At 41.6% G+C, this 22430-nt stretch overlaps 1 protein-coding gene across 2 annotated transcripts in view; it reads right to left on the minus strand.

Annotated features, from left to right (window-relative positions):
• Positions 1-21067, minus strand: part of Tbc1d12 (TBC1 domain family member 12) — a 65532-nt gene extending 44465 nt beyond the window's left edge. Inside the window, exons 1-2 of one of the 2 annotated variants that reach the window (XM_085693846.2) lie at positions 20296-21067; positions 626-749 (exon numbers count right to left, since the gene is read on the minus strand). In XM_085693846.2, the coding sequence (XP_085549972.2) occupies positions 626-749; positions 20296-21005 (834 nt within the window). In that variant the 5' untranslated portion in view covers positions 21006-21067. The remainder of the gene's footprint in view (positions 1-625; positions 750-20295) is intronic. The other variant, XM_085693845.2, reaches the window with a different exon arrangement.
• Between the last annotated feature and the right edge of the window lie 1363 nt (positions 21068-22430).

Here is a 22430-nt window from a genome sequence, read left to right on the forward strand (position 1 = left end):
TAGAAAGTAAACCAATGTCTTATTACTTCAAAGAATTTTCGAAATCTTAACATATCAGAAAATACTGTGGCTTGTCTTTTAAGAAAACATAAGACAACTACAGTAGGTGCCTACAATTTCCAAGTTTGTATCTAGAAAAATGAAAATGAAAATGGTTCATTTTCAAGAAAATAATGCTTGGGGGCTGTTAATGGTTAAAAGAGCTTACTGCTCTTGTAGAGGACCCTGGTTTGCTTCCCAGTACCATCCCAGCTCACATTCATTATAACTCCAGTCCAGGGGACCTGGTGACTTTTTTTTTTAACCTCTGTTGGTACCAGGTACATGCATGGTGCACTTACAAACATACAGGCAAAATATTCATATACATGAGATAAAAATAAATGCTTTAAAAATTTATTTTTAAAAACATTTTAAAAAAAATAAAACAATGCTTTGTCACACTGCTTTATCTGAGACAAGCCCCATTGTGTAGCCCATGTTGGTCTTGTATTTGTTGTGTAGCTTAGCCTGGCCTTAAATTTGGAGTGGTCCTGCTCTACTGACCCTCACGCTCTGAGCAGCTAGCCAAGCGCTGAGCAATGCTTTAGGAGCTCTGAAACTGCACACTCAGATGAGTACTTACCTGCTGAATAATTTTGGATGTTTTCTGAAGATTTTCTCTGGGAGGAACTTTACCAAATAACTTCCATCCAGGAGCGCTATGGACAACTGATTTGAGTTCCTTTGTCCTTTTTGGAAAAAGGTTTCTGAAACACAGAAAGTTTACACAAATTGTTTCTCCATAACCAGGAAACAGTTAAATAGTAACTTTTAAGTATATTTATTTCTAAAGCAAATTCAAAATACTTTTACATAAAATTATTTCTATCACTTATACGAATATTGTTTAGAATAGCATAACTCAGTTAAGAATACCTGACTTATACAGATGTATTATTAGAATCAGAAATACAGATTTTTTTTTTTCAGGCAGGAGGTCACCCAGGCTGACCTCCAACTACCTATATTGCCTATGATGATAATGAACTCCTGATCCTCCTGCTTCCACCTCCCAAGTACTGGGTTTATAGGCACATGCCACCATGTTGAGTTATTTACAAAAATACTGACAAGATAAACAATAAGGAAAGGTAAAAGGCATAAATTAAATATATTCACTTTAAATTCATGATTCAGATACTTGACTACAAAAGCCAAGAATCTTTGAGAGTTTAAGAGCTTAGGTAATAATACATGTGTGTATATATACACACATAAATATTTACCTATTTAAAAATACTTATCCCAGGAGCTGGTGAGATGGCTCAGTGGTTAAGAGCACTGACTGCTCCTCCAGAGGACCCAGGTTCAATTCCCAGCACCCACATGGCAGCTCGCAGCTGTCTATAACTCCAGTGCACATGAAATAAAGTTAAAAAAAGTTTTAAAAAAATAAAAAAAATTAAAAAATTAAAAAAAATACTTATCCTATTTTGTATGTATGTGTTACATGTCTGAATGTATGCATGTGCACCATGAACATGCAGGAACTTCTGGAAGTGAGAAGAGCATTAAAACCCCTGGAATTAGAGATATAGATTGTTATGAGCCACCATATAGGTGGTGGAAATCAAACCTGAGTCCTTTGTCAGAATAAGAGCCCTTGAGGATCCTAAGAGACACATACATGGATCTAACCTACATAGGAAACAGAAAAAGACAAGATCTCCTGAGTAAACTGGGAGCATGGGGGCCATGGAAGAGAGTTGAAGAGGAGGGGAGAAGAAGGGAGGGGATTAGAGAAAAATGTAGAGCTCAATAAAATTTTAAAAAAAAAGAGCCCTTAATTACCTAGTCATCTCTCTAGTCCCAGGTATTAGAATATTTTGAAAATTACTATTTAATTACTTTCAGTAATACTTTTTAAATATTTGTAATAAAAGTGCATCTACTGCTGTCCCACAGTTATTAATTGCTTTTCCTAAAACAACTATGTAACAAAGCTTATTGCAGAAAAGCCAGCATGTAATTTGGAAGAAAGTTGTCTCTAACGGAAGAGCTAACAAAAAAGAGGAGGGAGATGAAGGGAGAGAGAGAGACAAGCAATTTCAAATCACAATGCATGGTCTCTTAATTTTGTTTCTTATTACATTTATGATCAATTTTTAGTGTGCGTGTGTGTACATGCTTGTGTCACTGTGTGTGTGATTGAATGGAACTCACAAGATACCTGTGGGAGTCGCTTCTCTATTCGTTCTGTGGGTCCTGGGGATTGAATTCAGGTTGCCAAGCTTGGTGACAAATTCTTTATCCACAAACGCATCTCATTAGCCACAATGGATGATTAAAATGTTTGATATATGTATTCACTTTATCAACTTTTCCTCATTGCTCCACGTTCATCTTCCGATATATGCTTGGTGGTAACAGAATTTTTAAGCATTTCTTTCTTAAAATATGAAATTGTTCAGCTTTCTCGGTAGAGGGCACCTAAAGGAAGGTGGCTGTAAAGGGCGTTCCTAGGGCTTCAGCTGCTGCCGAGTGGGCAGTGATAGGGCACAGTGCAGCCAGAACACATGCTCACACTCTGTAGTCCCTCAGCAAACTGGCAGCCACAGCTTGGAGACTGCATCCCTACAGCCCTTGCTACTTGGAAACTGACCCCAGAAAAGGCCCATTAGCACCAGTGTGCCAGTCCTTTCTCCAGTCCCCACAAACTCACCTGAGTCTTGGCCCCAGATGATTTACCCAGGCTCTCTTCCCTATTATATTCTTTTTATTCTCAAAGTCCTCCTTCTGTTCACATTAATAAACAGAAGAAAACCTCTGTTGCCATGGTTTATTTGAAGAATTATTGAAAGTGACACCAAGAAAATTCATAAAATAAAAATAATTATGAGCTGATCTTAATCAAATTTAAAATATCAGCACTTCAAAAACGTCAAAAAACATCACTGCTACATATGAAAATTTAGGTCACCACTTCTACCAAAGTAGAACTAACTAGAAATAACTACTTTAGAAATTCAGAACGTCATCAGCTATTTTTAATAACCAGATAGAATACTACTGAACTTTTAAACTTGAAAAGTTTATATAAATCAATTACCATGCCCCATTAGGGCACCCCTTCCACCTGCTGTGGCAATGGGATAATGGTCTTTGTTCCTGGAGTGGTTGACCAGTACTAGGGAAACTGAGTGACAGCCTTCAAATCATGGCACTGTGCATTTAGCTGGTCTGGTAACGGTAAGGGGTTTGGGCCCTGACACAGATAGCAGCAGCAGCTCTTACCACAGCAGCAGTTTGCACTGTCTCTCCAAACGCTAGAGAAGCCACGGACCTTTGCATTCCCCTTTTTGGAGACAGAGGTGTAAGAAAAACTGTCATGTTTCTAGATGACCACAGAACTAATAGAATAGAACCTGTAGCCACACAGGAAAAAAAAATTATAATATATTTTACAAAAATAGCTTCTAAAAATAAATGCCAGCCTTTGGCAAACAAAAATCAGCAAGTGCTAAGATATGAAAGAAATAGATTAAACATAGTCCCCGCAATATCTACTTCTCAACAGCAAATTTTAAAAACATCTAGAGAAACAAGACAAAACCATCTCTGAAGAACCCCCAAACAACAGGATGATTCCTGAAAGATGTTACATCATGCTAACCACTCTAGAAAACAGAAAACCATTGACAGCTAAAGAAAATGCAAGAGCAAAGTGACAATACTAACACATAGAAACTATGAAGAAGGAGGCTGGAGAGATGACTCAGTGGTTAAGAGCACTGGCTGCTCTTCCAAAGGTCATCAGTTCCATTCCCAGCAACCACATGGTGGCTCACAACAATCTGCAATAAGAGCTGGTGCCCTCTTTAGGGGTGTAGGCATGCATAATTAATAAATAAATCTTAAAAAAAGAAATTACGAAAACAAAAAAGTAATATTCTCTTTATCAAGAATATTTTCAAACATTTAAAAAGAAGAGCTAAAGAGATGTGAAGAGATGGTTCAGCAGTTAAAGAAGCACACATTGCTCTTCCAGAGGACCTGAGTTCAATTTCCAGCACCCAAGTCAGTCTGCCTATGAGTGCATGTTACTCCAGTTTTAGGGGATCCAAAACCCTCTTCTGGCCTTAAACAATTCACTCATGTGCACAAACATGCACTTGTGTATATGTGTAGCAATTTAAAATTAAACATTTTTGGGGAACAGAAAGCAGGAGCAAATCCAGTCCTAGAAGCCAACCCAGTCCCGGGACACTGGCGGATCAGGATTGAGCCAGTGACCAGATCCAGAATCAGCGATCTCCACCAGAATAGGTTCAACTCTAGGCCAGGGACTTCTGCAGGAGGGGATTCAGATCAGGACTTACAGAAGGGCAAAGCTGGCAACCTAGGCTAACGTAGGCCTGAGACAGCACACTGCAAGTGAGCAGAGCAAGGCCCAGGAGCGCTGAGCTATCTCCAGGTAACCAATGGGGTAACTAGAACTGTGACACTGACTATACCATGAGGAACAACCATCTGAGATTTGGATTCACTGGCACCTAGAAGATTATTCAACAGAATCTCAGACAGCCCCAACCACACCTATTAGAGGAAAAGATGAGTAGAAAAGGTAAGATCACATACTACAACACAAAGAGCAACACACCAGTAAAACCTAAAGACCCTACAACAGCAAGGTCTGAACAACCAAATATGGATGAACCAGAAGAAAATAAACTAAAAAATAACTTCAAGAAAATGTCTGAAATCCTTAAAAGATGAAATGAGAAATTCCCTTAAAGAAATTAAGGAAAAGACAAACAAAAAAAATTGGAAGATATCAGCAAATCACTTAAATAAAACCAAGAAAAAGAAATCAAACATATAAAAGAAACTTGAAAACTGAAATAGAAACAATAAAGAAAACAAAAGCCAAAGGAATTATAGAAACAGAAATCATGAGAAAAAGATCAGGAACCACAAACTCAAGCATGAACAGCAGAATATAAGAGATGGAAGAGAGAATCTCAAGCACTGAAGATTCAATAAAGGAAATAGACTCATCAGTTAAACAAAACATTAAATCTAACAAAAGCTTAACCCAAAATGTCCAGGAAATATGGGAAACCATTAAAAGACCAAATCTTAGAATAATAGGTATAGAAGAAGGAGAAGAAGTTCAACTCAAAGGCACAGAAAATTTATTTAACAAAATCATAGACGAAAACTTTCCCTACCTAAAGAAAGATATGCCTATGAAGATACAAGAAGCTTACAGAAGCTACCAAATAGATTGGATCCAAACAAAATCCTCTCACCACATAATAATCAAAACACTTGTAACATGAGGGCCAACTTGTTGGGGTTTCCATCCCGCCTGGTACCCCACAGCTGGCAAGTCCCAGAGAATCAATCACACAGAGATCTCTATAAGTTATAAAGCTGACTGGCCCATTAGGTCAGGCTACTTATTAGTTCTTATGACTTATCTTAACCCATTATGCTTATCTACGTTAGCCATATGGCTTGGTACCTTTTTCAGCTGTCAGCTCACATGTTGCGTCTTCGGTGATCTGGGCAGGAATGGCGGAGGGAGCTTCCTGCTTCCCAGAATATTCCTGTTCTCATCGCCCCGCCTCTACTTCCTGTCTGGTTGACCCACCTATACTTCCTGCCTGGCCAATCAGCGTTTTATTAAAATACATGATTGACAGAATACAGATAATTCTCCCACACCAAATGCTAAATATACAGAATAAAGAAAGAATATTAAGAGCTGCAAAGGAAAAAGGCCAAGTAACATATAAAGGTAGACCTATCAGAATTACACCTGACTTCTCATTGGAGACGATGAAAGCCAGAAGATCATGGTCAAGCATTATGCAGACATTAAGAGACCATGGATGCCAGCCCAGACTACTATACCCAGCAAAACTGTCAATCACCATAGAAGGACAAAACAAGATATTCCATGACAAATCTAGATTTCACCAATACCTAGTCACAAACCCAGCCCTACACAAAATACTAGAAGGAAAACTTCCCCAGGGAAGATGAGTACACTAACAAAAACACAGACAATTGATGATCTCACAGCAGCAAATCCCAAAGAAGAAAAAAATGCACAAATTAACATCATCAACAATGAAAACTAAATTAAAAGGAATAGCAATCACTGGTCATTAATATCCCTTAATGTAAATGAAAAGGCACAGGCTAACAGAGTGGATATAAAAACAGAATCCATCCTTCTTCTGCATACAAGAAACACATCTCAACCTCAAAGACAGATATCATCTCAGAGTAAAGGGTTGGGAAAAAATATACCAATCAAATGAACCTAAGAAACAAGCGAGTGTAGCTATCCTAATATCTAACAAAATAGACTTCAAGCTAAAATCAGTCAAAAGAGACAAGGAAGGTCATTTCATATTAGTCACAGGAAAAAAAACCATCAAGAGAAAATTTCAATACTGAACATCTATGCCCCAAATACAAGGGCACCTTCATATGGATCATAGACAGAATCTGGAAACAACCTAAATGCCCCTCGACTGAAGAATGGATAAGGAAAATGTGGTACATTTACACAATGGAGTACTACACAGCAGAAAAAAATAACGACATCTTGAATTTTGCAGGCAAATGGATGGAGTTAGAAAACATTATTTTGAGTGAGGTAACCCAGACCTAGAAAGACAATTATCACATGTACTCACTCATAGGTGGTTTTTAAACATAAAGCAAAGAAAGTCATCCTACAAACCACAATCCCAGAGAACTTAGACAACAACAAAGAAACTAAGAGAGACTTACATAGATCTATCTAATCTACATGGGAAGTAGAAAGTAGAAAAAGACAAGATCTCCTAAGTAAATTTGGAGCATGAGGACATTGGGGGAGGTCTGAAGTGTGGAGGGCACAGGCAGGAAGGGGAGCAGAGGAAAATGCAGAGCTTAATAAATATTAATAAGAAAAAAGACTGAATGAAGGAAAACAATGCAGGGGCTAAAAATAGAAGATATAAATTACTTATGAAACCCAACATCAGTCTATCAGCTCTAATAGGACTGGAGCTATAGGCAATTGTAAGCTAACCTGTGAACGCTGGAAATAGAATCTGGGTTGTCTCAAAGAGCAGACAATACTCTTTACTATTGGCCATCTCTCTGGAATGGGATGGGCAACATACAGACAGGCAGACACAATAAACATACACACAGAGAGACACTCTTAGTTATATTATAGAGTTTCATCATTGCTGCAATAAGACACCGTACCCAAAGCAACTTTGGGAGGAAGGGCATCTTCAGCTTATGTTTCCACATCACTGTGCATCATCAAAGGAAATCAGGACAGGAACTCAAGCAGGGCAAGAACCTGGAGGCAGGAGCTGATGCAGAGGTCATGGAGGAGTGCTGCTTACTAGCTTTCTCCCCATAGCTTGCTCAGCCTGCTTTTTTTTTTTTTAGAACCCAGGACAACAGCCTAGGGATGCCCTCATCCACAATGGGAAGGGCTCTCCCCCTTCAATCACTAATTAAGAAAATGTCCTACAGGCTTGCCTACAGTTTGGTCTTATGGAGACATTTTCTCAATTAAGGTTCTCATCACTTCTCAAATGATTCTTGCTTGTGTCAGGTTGGCATAAAACTATCCAGCACAGAGACAGACACAGAGAAACAGAGACTGAGAGAGATTCTGATTTATTTTATATAGAGAGATGTTTTGCCTGCATGTTTGTCTATGCATCATGTGGTGTCTGGTACCCACAAAGGTCAGAAGAGGGCATCAGATTCTTTAGAACTGTAGTTACAGATGCTTGTGAGCCTCCATGTAGGAACTGGGAACAGAACCTGGGTCCCTACAGAAGCATTAAGCACTCTTAAGTGCTGGGCCATCTCTCTTGCCCCCGCCACCAGCTTAAAAGCTTTTAAGCCAATAGTCTATGTCTATATACAGAGGGAAAAAAAATAAAAAGATACACAGTTCTTAACTTCAAAGAGATTTGAACTTAACAGAAGGGCACAGACACAGACACATGTGTGTATGTAAGTCTCAATACTCTGACTTTAGCTTACTGACTTTAGCTTACAAATGGTTAACTGCTATAACTATCACAATTTAGTTAAGGAGCAGCATACAGATGGGATACACTGATGTACAGGCAACTCCGCACTCTCAGGCTTTTCTCAGAAGCTGTTTCCTTTCTTATCCACAACACTAGCCTAATAGCTTTTCTGACTCTTCCCAGACTCAAGAAATTCCTTACAAAATACAGTAAAGGTCTAACTTTCCAGGCAAGTAGTTTCATGTCATTTTACTTCCCTCAAAAGAAGAGTCAGGTTTCAAAATTTATTTTTACTAGGTTTCATTAAAGGTCAATAACATAAATCATGTGCCGCTCCACTTATTAGCCATTCTGACAAAACTGAATGCCTGACCTATTATTTACATACCCAAGACACTTCACTTTGTGATACCAGGCACCGCTCTCTCACTGCTACAGCTGTCTCTGGGCCTCAGTTTCTCAGTCCCTAAATATCTGCCACACTGACAACTTACTATTCTGAAACACAACTCTAACCATGTTTTAGCTTTGTTGTTGTTATTTTTAAGAAGGAGGATCCTAGGGATCTGGCTCAGTTGGCAGAATGCTTGCATGAAGCCCAGGACTGATTACCAGCATCACATAAAACCAGTCTAGTGAGCACATCTGTATTCCCAGTGCTGGGGAGGAGTTCACAAAAGGTCAAGATGTCCTCAGCTACAAGAAAACATCAGCCTGAGCTATATGTGATCCTTTGACTCCTTCTTCCCAACTAAAAATGATTAACCACTAATAAAACTGACTTTGTTCACTGGAGAGTGGGGGAAGAGATGATAGGCCTGGTAGAACAGGCAGGTTCTGTAAGAGAGTAAGGAAGAACACAGATGAGTTCAGTGCTAGTCTAGAAAAATTACTGAGAAGCTACCTTAAAACAAATAAAGGTTAGAAATGTATCTTAGCTGTGAGAGCATTTGCTCAGCATATATGATAGCCAGGAGCAATCCCCAATACTGAGGAAAAGTTGTTCCATGCACTTCTGCCATCCCCATTGAATACATTCAACTTACCTGGTCATATAAATTTAGCTTCAACCTGTACGCCTCTAGCTTTCTCACTACTTCATGTAACTTGGGTCAATCATACCAATGAATATTGTGCTGTACCAAAAAGCTTTGCACTAGATCATGTATAATTTTGGGCATGTTGCCAAGTAGCGGTACTGCTGACAGCTTCATTCCAACCCAGCCCTCCTCATTAGGTAAAAAGTCAAGCTTCATCTGCAGTAGAGAATTTCCTTACTTCTAACTCCAAAGTTAATCTCTATTGCCTTGAAGCTACTGTAGTTTCTTTTTTAACACTAACCAGGGAATACTTTAAGTACTTGTTTTATAGAATTATCCTGTTGGAGTTGTTGTCATTGTCGTTGTTGTTGTTGTTGGTGGTGGTGGTGGTGCGTGTGTGTGTCTACGTGTGTATCCAGGTGAGCATGTGAAAACAGAGGCTGGGTATCTTCTTTAGTCACTGTAGTGGTTTGAACAGGAATGGACCCATAGACTCATGTGTTTGAATCTTTGGCCCATAGGAGTGGCACTATTAGGAGATATGGCCTTGTTAGAATAGGTACCGACTTTTTGGAGGAGGTATGTCACTGTGGAGGTACGCTTTGGGGTCTCAGATGCTCAAGCTAGGCCTAGGCATTCACTTAAGCTGCCTGCACATCCAGATGTAGAATTCTCAGCTACCTCTCCAGCACCATGTCTGCCTGCACACTGCCATGTCCTCCATGATGATAATGGACAGAACCTCTGAACTGTAAGCAAGCCACTGCTGTGGTATAATACTTTTGTACACTGTAAAGATTTGTCACTTATATTGGTTTAATAAAATGCTCATTGGTCAGTAGCCAGGCAGAAAGTATAGGCACAACCAGACTAGGAAAATTCTGGGAAAAAGAAAAGTCAGAGGCAGTCATAATTCAGACACAGAGGAAACAAGATGAGAATGCTACATTGAGAAAAGGTGTGTAAAAAGTCATGTGGCTAAACACAGACAAGAATTATGGGTTAATTTAAGTTGTAAAATCTAGTTAATAATAAGCCTGAGCTAATATGCCAAACAGTTTATAAGTAATATAAGCCTCCGTGTATTTCTTTGGGACTGAATGGGCTGAGGGACTGGGCAGGACAGAAACTTACATCTACAGTCACCACAATTAAATGTTTTCTTTGTAAGAGTTGCTGTGGTCTTGGTCTCTTCACAGCAACAGAAACCCTAAAACAACTAGCAAGCACTTTATCAACTGAACCATCCCCCGAGTCTTACCTTAAGGTTTTAAATAAAATGTTTTATCTATTTTACTTAATGCTTAGTATATATAATAGGCCCTAATTTGTTCAATTTATTGAACAAATAAACAATGAAAATTGCACGCTAGCTCTTACGAACTATGTGTGTTGGTTAGGTATGGCAGGATATATCCAGAATTCCACTACAAAAGTGGTGGAAGTTCCAAGCTAGCCTGGACAATCTGGCTAGATTCCATCTCAAACAAACAAACAAGCCCCACAAGGAACTGACTTGTTCCAGAGGGCATACTGTACCCATGATACTGTGCTTCAACCTAAAGAAGTTTCTTAGTCAGGTTGTGGTGGCACACACCTTTAATCCCAGTTCTCAGGAGGCAGAGGCAGGTGGATCTCTGTGAGCTGAAGGCTAGCCTGGTCTACAGTGAGACCCTGTCTCAAAAAACAAACAAAAAAAAACTCAAAAGAATAAACAAAAATCACTTAGTGGGGTAAGGTAAGGGTGTTGACTGCCAAGTCTGATGACTTTAGTTTGATCTCCAGGACCCGAACAATAGAGAGAGAGATTACAACTATCCCCAAGGTGTCCTCTGACCTCCACATAAGCTTGTAGCCTGTACTAGAGTGAGCATGAACACACATACTCTCTCTCTTTCTCTAAAAGTCACATGGGGGTAGGAAGTCAATGAACCATGAAAGTAAAAACAGCAACATAAATTTTATTCTCCAGTAGAACCTTCTATTAATACTATTTAAAAGGTCACAATAGTAAAAAACAGAATATAGAAACTGTTAGGATGTGATCCTTACATATTTGAAAGTTCAAAAACTACTTTAGAATTTAAGTTTCTGCCGGGCGGTGGTGGTACATGCCTTAATCCCAGCACTCAGGAGGCAGAGGCAGGTGGATCTCTGTGAGTTCGAGGACAGCTTGATCTAAAAACAAAGAATTTAAGTTTATACACAGCATATGTTTCTGATAACAAACAATGATTTTTTCTTCATGAGTAAGATTTAACTACCATTTGGTAGAGTTACAGTTACTAAGAGGCATATTTATTTTTTAGCTCTGGGACTACGTTTTACATTTGTCTTTTATTTGTTTGCTTTGGAGACAGGGTCTCTTGTAGAACTAGTTGGTTTTCAACATCTATGTAGCTAGCTGTAATTAGCTTAAACTCTTGATCCTCTTGCTTCCACCTAAGTGCCCGGACTACAAGTGTGTGTCAAACGCCTGGTTGTTCTAATTTAATAAGTAATAGAAATTTCTAATTTATAAAAAATAATTGAAAGAGTTGAAAAAATATAATATGTAGCTGCACCCTGAATGTCACAAGTAAAGATACTAATAAGTAAATTTTATTTTATTTTAATTTCTATCCCCCTGCCCCGACAGGGTTTCTCTGTGCAGCCCTAGCTGTCCTGGAACTCAATTTGTGGACCAGGATGACCTTGAACTCAGAGATCAACCTACTTCCTCCTCCTCCAAGCCCCCCAAAAGCTGATATAGCCCTTGACTAAGATTTTTTCAGGGACAATAATAAAAGAATTGCCTCTAGTTAACTAAAATCTGGATTAAACCAAAATTGAAAATTATAAATAACACTTACCATATGATGGATGGGGTACTTGTATATTACAATATTCAAGGAAATACAAGAAAAATGGCCAGGCGGTTGTGGCGCACTCCTTCAAACCCAGCACTCAGGAGGCAGGTGGATCTCTATGAGTTTGAGGCCAGCCTGGTCTATAAGAGCTCATTCCAAGACAGGCTCCAAAGCCACAGAGAAATCCTGTCTCAAAAAACCAAGAAAAAAAAAGAAAAATGATGACCAGAGACAGTGATGCACACCTTTAATTCCAGCACTCGGGAGGCAGAGGTAGATGGATCTCTGAGTTCCAGGCCAGTCTGGATTACAAAGTAAATTCCAGAACAGCCAGGGCTACACAAAGAAACCCTGGGGGAAGGGGGAGAAAGAAAGGAAACAGCACATAATTTGATTTTTAAAAGCTATGGTGTTAGCTGGGCAGTGGTGGCACATGTCTTTAATCCCAGCACTCAGGAGGCAGAGGCAGGCCATCTCTGTGAGTTCAAGGTTAGCGTGGTTTACAAGAGCTAGTTAGTTCCAGGACAGGCACCAAAGCTACAGAAAAACCCTGTCTCGAAAAACCAAAACAAAACAAAACAAAAAACTGTGGTGTTCAGTTCCAAATTTAAAATGTTTTAATCTACATGGGGCCAGGGAGAAGCAGATAGAAATATTTTTAACACACACACACACACACACACACACACACACACACACACACAAAATACTCAAATGAAATTCAAATTAAAAAGGAATTGAAAAGCCAGATTCAGAGGTAAGTTACACACTTGACTGTCAAGTTCACTCTAAACTAGCTAGCTTGGTTTCCTAAGCTAAACTTCTCTTAATTGCAGGACAGAGTTTGCTGAAAAACCAGACAGTCACATGGGTTTCCCCCCTCTTAGCCACAAAAAAATCAGTTCAAGAAGGGCTGAAGCAGCAGATTTCAGTGGATGCAAGCCATGGTCTGTGCAGAACTTCAGAAGGGAAGGAAATTAGCAGGCTTCTTGATACCCTGTAAAAACAGTACAATTATGTTGCTGCACCAGAGAACCCAGGAAGGTTCTTTTCTTAAAACAGACAAACACAGTCTAAGCAGCATAAGTAGACTTCCCATTAGGAACCAGAAAACTGAGATCTAACCATACAGGCATAAATTCTCAAGCTTTTAAATGCTACATTTTGGATTTATTTCTTCATCTGTTCTCTATTGCTATCTGTTTCTTTGTTTTTGTTGGTTTGGTTTGGTTTTTTAAGATAGGGTTTCTCTGTGTATCTCTGGCTGTGCTGGAGCTCACTATGTAGACCAGGCTAGTAGAACTCAGGGATCTGCCTGCCTCTGCCCCCTGCGTGCTGGAATTAAAGGTGTGCGCCAGCATCACCCAGCTGCTCTTTGTTCATATGAAGTGCCATGAGCTATAAATCTGTGTGCTGTATTTCATTCAGTCACCACCTGAGGAAACCAGTCTGTCAATCAACTAGGTGAGGCATTTAGCACTTCGGAGATTCCTGTCCAGGAACAACTATTGTTAAGAATGGTGGGACTATGGGACAGACTTGTTAAAATTCAGATTCTGGGGAGATTTCTTCTACAATTTATTGAATCAAAAGATCTTCACTTAGAAACAAAACCATTCTTGATCACTCCCCCTCCTTCCAAGTAATTTTTAAAAACTTCAATTTAAGAACCACTGAAGGAGCTGCGAAGATGAGCCGGTCTCAGAAGCTATCCTCTGACCTTCACACATGCTCTATGACATGTACATGAACACATACACAAAATAAATAAATGAAAAGAAGCTGCTGTTTTTTAAAAGAATTATTTATTTATTAGGTGTACAGTGTTCTGCCTGTATATATGCCTGTATGCCAGAAGAGGGCATCAGATCTCATTACAGATGGTTGTGAGCCAGAATGTGGTTACTAGGAATTGAACTCAGGACATCTGGAAGAACAGAAAGTGCTCTTAACTCTGAGCTATATCTCCAGCCCTCATTTTTTTTTTTAAAGTGGATCAGTGGTGACAGAAAGTTGGCGAACTATGCCCAAGCATTAGGACCTGAGTTTAGATACCCAACTCCCCAGCGATGAGACTGGGTGAGTAGAGACAGACTCTGTGACTCTCTGGCCTATCCAAGAGTGAGATCCAGGCCAGTGAGAGACCCTGTCTCAAGCAAACAAACAAAATAATAATGATAAGGTGGAGAATGACAGAAGATACCTGATGCCAACCTTGGTCTGGCTTCTACAAAACAAGTGCATAAGCAAGCGGATAATAAACACACACACACACACACACACACACACACACACACACACACACACACCCCTCTACCCACACAGACAAAAGGAAAAGGTATCTCAGTAGTATGTGCCAAGCAACGCTCCAGCAGCACCACCTGGAATGATTTTTCACGGAGTTAGTTCCCAGAGACCCTGGAAGCAGCAGCAGCCCCAGAAAAGCCTCCCTTTCTGAATACATTAGAGATGTGACAGATGCACTGCCTCCAAGTTTCCAAATGTTTCTGCTCTTTCTCCAAAACTTCCCATGACAACACAGTATAAAAAGTGTAAGTAAGCCAAGTTAAACATTTCATAAAATTAGGCTAAAAATTTGGCTTCACCTGTCTATATTTATTTTTCCCCTAAAACAAAAAAGATAAAAAATATTTTAATCTTTCTCAACATTCCTCTTTAGTTCCTTCTTCTATTTACTTTTTAACCCAAGTTTCACTGTATAAGAATCCAGTACCTCAACCACCTAAGCACATGTACAAATAAGTGTCTTCCTAGGGGCTGGAGAGATGACTCAGTGGTTAAGATCACTAGTTGTTCTTCCAAAGCTCCTGAGTTCATATTCCCAGCAACCACATGGTGGCTCACAACCACCTGTAATGAGATCTGGCGCCCTCTTCTGGTCTGCAAGGACACATGCAGGTAGAACACTATATATATAAAAACAAAATCTTTTTTTTAAAAAAGTGTCTTCCTACACAAACTGTGCACTGTTTTCTCACACGATACACAAGAATTCACCCATATTTCCCTTAAATTGGTAGATTTCAGCGGTGCTGTTTCTCATAACAGACATATCCCCCAAAGAAATTATAATAGAAAAGAACAGATCTGAAGTGAACATGGTAGCAAATGTCTATAATCCCAGGGCTCAGGAAGATCTGAAGTTTGAGGACAACTGAGGCTACACAATTAGGTGCTGGTTTATGCTGTCTACTGGTTTATACTGTCTACACCTAAGAAACAAGGTTTAACATGATTATGCTAAGGTAGGCTTTACAAACCAAACACAAAGCCTCACATCTTCAATGGAGATCTTTGAAGGAAATGATTCTTTCCACCTCTAGAAACTTTCTGTAGTGTGATCCTAATTAGTCTTATTAAATAAAAACCTGGAGTCAGATATGAGGGGGAAGAAATAAGCTAGATATGGTGGTATAGCAATTTAGGACATGAAAGTAAGGGAACGAAGGAACTTGAGGTCATCCTCATCTACATAGCAAGTTCAAAGGTAGTCTCAGACCCTGTATCAAAATTAATTATTTTAAAAATGTTCAATAAAATAAAAAGTTTTAACTCCCCAATGCTAAGTGGGTGAACATGGAACATTAGTGTTTTCTATATAGCATTTCAATCTTTACACAACAGGAAAGGATCAGTGATCTGAGGGATGGTTACTTCTGGGACTTCTACAACAAAGTCACCACAAGCAGACAAACGCCAACTCAAAGGTAAAGCAAACTCCCAAAAATGACTACAAAAGAACTTACCCGACAAGGGAAGAAAGCAACAGATGATCATTGAGGCTCTTCAAAATGACAGCAGCTACCTAAACAAGGTCCTGTATATTTTAAAGAATTTCTATTCCAGTCATTGATGATCTTACCAATGGTGCATCCTAACTGAATATGACACTCTACAGTAAAACACAAATTGCCATAAAATTCTTCCCACCATTGCATTAAAACAAGGAGTGTAGTGATATTTTGTTTGTGTTCTAACAATAAAGCTTGCCTGAAGATCAGAGTGCAGAGCTAAGCCACTAGTTAGCCATAGAGGCCAGGTAGTGGCAGCACACACCTTTAATCCCAGCACTCAGGAAGCAGAGGCAGACGGATCTCTGTGAGTTCAAGGCCTGGGCTACAGTAGATTGATCCAAACTCAAAGACAAACAGAGCCAGGCTGTGGTGTCTCACACCTTTAATCCCAGCACCAGGGCGGTGGAGAAGGGAAAATACAAGGCTGGGTGAAGAGAGAATTATAATGCGGGAGCAGACAAGAGCCCAGGGGCAGTCTGGAGATGTAGTCTGAGGATTCAGAGAGACAGGACCACTCCTTTGGTCCTGAGCATTGGTAGAGATTAAGAACTCTCTAGTGGCTGAATGATCTGCTTCTCTAATCTCCAACATTAGCCCCTATATCTGACTCTGAGTTTTTATTAATAATACCAATTAGAATTAATAAAGGAGGAAGCTATTTTTTTGCTTTTTTTTTTTTGAGACAAGGTATCTGTATCAAGTTAGACTCTAATTCACAAAATTCCTCAGTTTCCTGAGTGCTGGGAAAACTGGCATGGCCCACCATGAAATTACTTTTGAAGTGTTTGTTGTAGATTTTTGTCTAGTTAAGAGGAAAAGAAGTAAAAGGGAAAGAAGAGAAGGAGGATGAAGAGGTAGGACAGAACACAGCTATAACAAACACGGCAACTCTATACAAAGAGAGACTGGCAATCTGGAATCCCAATTTCTAGTCCTACTTACCACTAACTAGCTGAGCAGCCTGCTTTACTTAGTGAGTTTCTTCTTGTTTCCTACTGAAGTAGGAACAAGGTACTCCAAAGACTAAGAATTCATTTAAGGGCCAGGGGGTAGTGGTGACAATGCATGCCTTTAATCCCAGCACTCGGGCAGCAGAGGCAGGGAGATCTCTGTGAGTTCAAGGCCAGCCTGGTCTACAAAGTGAGTTTTGGGACAGCCAGAGCTGTTACACAGAGAAACTGTGTCTTGGAAAACAAAAACAAGGAAAAGAATCCATGCAAGGGCAAGCTAATTCCAAACGTAACACCCAGCGGGAACTCCAGCTGACAGCTGTACAATACAATAATAATAACAATTAATCTTGAGTTGCTGGGACATTGGATATTTGCTGATTATTTTACTCGAGAATTGAGGATTTGTTCATAATTACAGTCTTCAGAAAACAGTAGAGAAGAGGAGACATGACAGAGAACAACTTAGCCCAGCTTGAATGGGGTCACTTACACCACTGCTAGACACTGCCCACTCAGAGAGGAGCGTCACAGCACCTGCCTTTATAATGTCCAAGATGCAGCTAAGGCTTTTGTTAAATTCAAGGAAAAAATGTTCCTCTCACTCTGTTCTATTCAAAGAATGTCATGTAAAGAAAGCCATGATGTCTAGAACCTTAAGGTGTATCCTGACAAGCATACACTCACATGTAGCTTCACTCACTCAATCAATCAACATATAAACTTCAAAAACTATTTAAAAAAATAACTTTCAAGTGCTTATTTTTTGTTTTTGTTGTTGTTTTTTTTTAAATTTAAACCTTGTTCTTTGGGACAGGAAAGAGGCTCAGCCAGGAAAGCATTTCCCATGAAGTGTGAGGACAGCAGTTCAGATCCCCAGAATACACAGAAGCGTGATAGGTGTGGTGGCCTGCTGGAATGTCAACAACTGGGAAGCTGAGATAGGGAACCCGCAGTTGAAGCTAGCTAGTCAGCCTAGCCATATGAGTGAACTCTGGATTCAACTAAGAGACCCCACCTCAACACATTAAGGGGAAGAGTGATTGAAGAAGCCCTATTATTGCTCACAAACTGCAGTACAGCTCTATGTATCTGTTTTCCAACTTAATCCGTACTAGCCAGCCAGAGACAATAGTCTAAATCACAGCTATTCTCAATGCTTTGCACCAAGCAAGCACTCAGGATATCCTGACTGGATTGGTGATCTCCAAAGCTCATTCAGGTCTAAAACCACCAGACACCTGAACTCAAAACTTGACCATGATAGATGTAATTCGGTACAATGCTACAAAGTATCAAAAGCACATATATTGAAGTCATCCTGTGGCCTTGTATAATATTGTCACTGCAAGATTTAAATATAATTTTACAAGTAGTTCATAGCTGCAATCCCAGCACTAAAGAGGCAGAGGAGGGAATATCAAAAATTTGAGACCTGCCTGCATCACATAGGGAGTTCCAGGCTAACCTGGGCTAGACTGATATCCATCTCCAAAAAAATACCAACTAGATTTTTAAAAAGAACAACAACAACAACATAATTAAATATATTTTTGAAGATACAGGCAAAATTATAGATCTCGTTACTATATATTTAGTACTGCCATGGAATATAAAATTGGGATTTTCCATTCTTAGTTTAAGAAACTTTGTATTTGTAAATTTATACAAGCAGGAAAAATAGGAAATACTAAAATAGAAAGATGTAAAAAATGCCAAGTGCAATATAAAATGTACCTCCCTGTGTACAAATAGGCACACTAACTGTAACTTTCCAATTCAGAAAGGAGGGCTGGAACTGGGACTGAGGCTCAGCCGGCAAAGGGTTTGCCTCATGTGCAGGAGGCACTGGACACCAGATAAACCAGACTTACTGACACAAGCCTCTAATCCTAAAGAGAAGTTCAAGGTTAGTCTTGGTCAGCTACACAGGCAAGGCAAGCCTGGGATACAATGGGGCTGTATTTTCTTTAAAAAGAAAGAAAGAAAGAAAGAGAGAGAGAGAGAGAGAGAGAGAGAGAGAGAGAGAGAGAAAAGGGGGTTTTCCACTTTGGGTTAAAGTCTCTGCAAAAGGAATGAAAACAGGAAAAACTGGGAAAGATAAGATTTTACAAGTTGGAGGTATTTTATTTGCCTAGAGATAAAAACCACCAACAACAAAAGACCACAAGTCAAAATCTACCTCACAGGACATGTGCTTTTCAGGAATGCACACTAAGTTTTTCACCATGACTTCCCTAGCCCCGTGAAACCAGCAAAGCCTCCCTCAGGAACCTGCAAGGTCCAGCATAATAATTAAAATTCAAGAATGTCAAATCACAGATAAAATGCCATTAAAAATTAGTTACCCCAGCAATGGAGAGGGGCTGAGGCAGGAAAATCCCAACTAAGGCAGGGTGGGGGAATGAGAGGTTGTTTAAGGCCAACCTTACACTAGCAGGACCTTCTTATGGGGGTAAGGGAGACCGACATCTTTCCAGGTAATTACAGTGTTCTAGCAATCCATGCCCACAAAATACATGCTCCCAAGCACAAAAACTCACAAGAAGGTGAGTCAACACCCCCCCAACACACACACACACACTCCACAAGAAGTTGCTGAGGATGTAACTTCGTAGGTGGGCTGCCTGTCTAGCATGTCCAAGGCCCTGGGTTCAATTAACAAGGGGGATGGCGTTGATGAAAAGTGATGAAGCAGAAAAGAGATTTCCTAATTTCCTAGAGTGCAATAGTAATTTGGGCTAAAAGGCTGGGATCTAATTTTAAGCACTATACTGCCTGCCTATTCAGTTTTGTTTAAAGACGGGATCTTACTACGCAATCAGTAGCTATGTAGCCCAGGCGGACCTCGAACTTGTGGTTATCCTGCTGCCTCATCCTTCTTTAGTATTGGTGTTACAAGCGTGTACTTCCAACTCAGAATGTGTTTTAGTAAAGGCAACTGAAACAAATACTATGAAAAACAATCATTTCTAATTTCAAGAGTTCCCAAAGTAGACCGATTAAAAAAAAAACAAAACTCAATGAGTAAAGGCACTTTCCACCAAGGTCGACAACTTGAGCTGAATTCCTGTATCCAGAAAGTGGGGGGGTGGGGGACCCGACTCCCAAAGGTTGTTCTCTGACCTCTGTGCTAGAGGATACATTCAAACATAGACGCACACACACGCAACTACACAAAATAACTGTAAAATTTAAAAAAATCAAGAATTTCCAAACTAATGGAATAGCCTTAGATTCCACGCAAATGAACTTCGCAGACGTCTTCTACACTACACCTGTAGGAATATACCGCGTCCAAATCCCTGGTAAGCAATTTTACAAACTAATAAGAGTGGTGGTTATCTGCTGTTCCAGATGAGGCGACTGAATATATGGCATTAGGTCAGACTTGGAAGCGCAATGCTCCCAGGGGACGGAGTAACACCAAGATTGGCTCCCGGCCTGGAGTTCACAAAGCCATCCGGTTCTCCTTCCCTAGCTACAGATCAAAGCTGAGTCCCGACGCGCTGGGGCACTGGAAGGCAGCCGCCTGCCGCCCTCTGCACTCGCTTCGGGCCCCGCCCAAGACCCCCGCGCGGCCGGTGCGATACCTGGCGAAGAAATCCGCGAAGCCACCGCTCCGTCGAGTTCGAGCCGTGGTGCCTCCGGGGCTCTGCTCCGCCGTTGGCAGGGATGCGGGTGTCCCCGCCGATGGAAGGAGGTCGCCGGCGCTCTGGCGGCGGCTCACCTCGAACGTGTTCCGAGAGCTGAAGCGGGCGTCGGGGAGGCCGGGGCTGGGCTCCGCGCTCCCACCCGATCTCGCGGCAGAGGTGGCAGCTGTGGGTTCCGGGTCGTCGGTGTCCCCCGCCGCCAGGCAGCAGCTCCGTAGCGGGTCCTCCAGCGGCGCGGCCCAGTCGTCCGGGCCGTCCACACCCTCGTCCGTGGGATCTAGCAGGCAAGGGTGGCCGCAGGATCGGCGGCGACGCGCCTCCTCCGGGCCGCGACGGTCCTGCCGCAGCAAAAATCCCGAGTCCCCGTTGGTCATGCTTGAACGGCACGAAGCGGGGACAGCCGCCGCCTCCGCCCCGCCGAGCCCTGGCTGCAGCGGGCTCGCGGCCGCCGCGAGATACCGCTGCAGGAGCTGCCGCGACCGCGGCGCTTCCTCCTCTCCAGCCTCCCCAGGCGACTCCGCGGCGACGGCGCCTCCGCCAAAGCCGCCGGAGGCGTGGACGGTCTTCCCGTCCTGACCCATGGGCCCCGGGACTGGGAGCAGCTCGGCCTTCCTTCCCGAGCAGGCTCCGGCATCCTCGGGACCCATCATCTGAGGCGGAGGCAGAGGACTGCCCTGCGCGCAGGGGCCGCGGCCACGGCCGCCGCAAGGTTCCCAGACCCACCCCTCCCACCCGCCAGCCGGGGCAGTTGCCGGAGTCCGGGCACGCGCTAGGATCGCGCACGCGCACCAGCGGGCCCGGGCCGGCCGCGACCCGGCGCGTCCCCGAACCATAGAGACGGCAGCTAGAGCGACCCGGGAGGACAATCTGGGATCCGCCAGCTGCGCCTGGATGGGAGAGGCCGGTTGGAGCGCTCGCGGGTGACAATGCTTAGCAGAAGTGCAGATACCACACACTTCTCCAAAAACTCACTTAATGTGATTCTCTTGTGACAGCAAAATAATGAAATTAGCCCAAGTCCTTCCAGCTGGGCAGTTTTTACGTTCTTTATCAACAGTAAGGAATTCTGTTGCCCCCAGAACAGCCCCTTTCTACTTTGTCTTCCACGTTTACCAAAGCTTTATCTGGTTACATCTGACAATGAACACGTTGGTTGTAATGTCATCTGGGTACAGAGATATAATGGAGTCAGAGCGAGGAGTATTAATAACTGTCGCACCCTGTGGTAATGGATTAAAATAGAATGATGACCATTAAGTGGAAATAAAATGTATTTAATGTACAAATCACAAGACAGATAATAACAAGCCACAGGAAGGAGAGCAGCCAGCAGTTACAAAGCTATGATACTGATGTGAAAAAAATGTTAACTGCGGGGTGGTGGTGGTGGTGGCGTACGCCTTTAATCCCAGCACTCAGGAGACAGAGACAGGCACATCTCTGTGAGTTCGAGGCCAGCCTGGACTATAGGGAGAGTTCCAGGACAGGCTCCAAAGCTACAGAGAAATCCTGTCTCGAAAAACAAAAAAACAACAACAAAAAAAACCTGTATTGGGGCAAAACACTGGAATTAACTAACGTGGTGAAATTTTAAAAACTCCAATAGTGGAAGAGTCATTTATGTAAAGCAGCAAGGTGAACCTTGCGTGATCTTACCTCCATAGAAGAATGAGAGTAGGGATGGGGCAGAAACCCAGTTGTGCTGGCATTTCAGAATGAATGACGAAGTTGTAGTAAAAGGCCTAAATAGACGTTGTCATAGGATGAAGCAGTAACTAGAGACCGTTCGTTCTACAAATGTCTCTGAAAGGAAGTACAGAAATTGAAATACATACTTTGCAAAAAGTACCGTCAAGTCTTCAAAGTTTTGTATATAAAATGTATATGTGAGCCGGACAGTGCTAGTGCATGCCTTTAATCCCAGTACTTGGGAGGCAGAGGTGGCGACCGCTTTAAACCCAGTGGTTGGACGGCAGAGACAGGCTGATCTCCGTGAGTTACAAGCCAGCCTGGTATACAAGAGCTAGTTCCAGGACAGGCTCCAAAGCTACAGAGAAACCCTGTCTCGAAAATCA

The sequence above is a fragment of the Myodes glareolus genome, chromosome 7, assembly GCF_982192425.1.
Source record: "Myodes glareolus chromosome 7, mMyoGla1.1, whole genome shotgun sequence".
NCBI classification, from domain to species: domain Eukaryota; kingdom Metazoa; phylum Chordata; class Mammalia; order Rodentia; family Cricetidae; genus Myodes; species Myodes glareolus.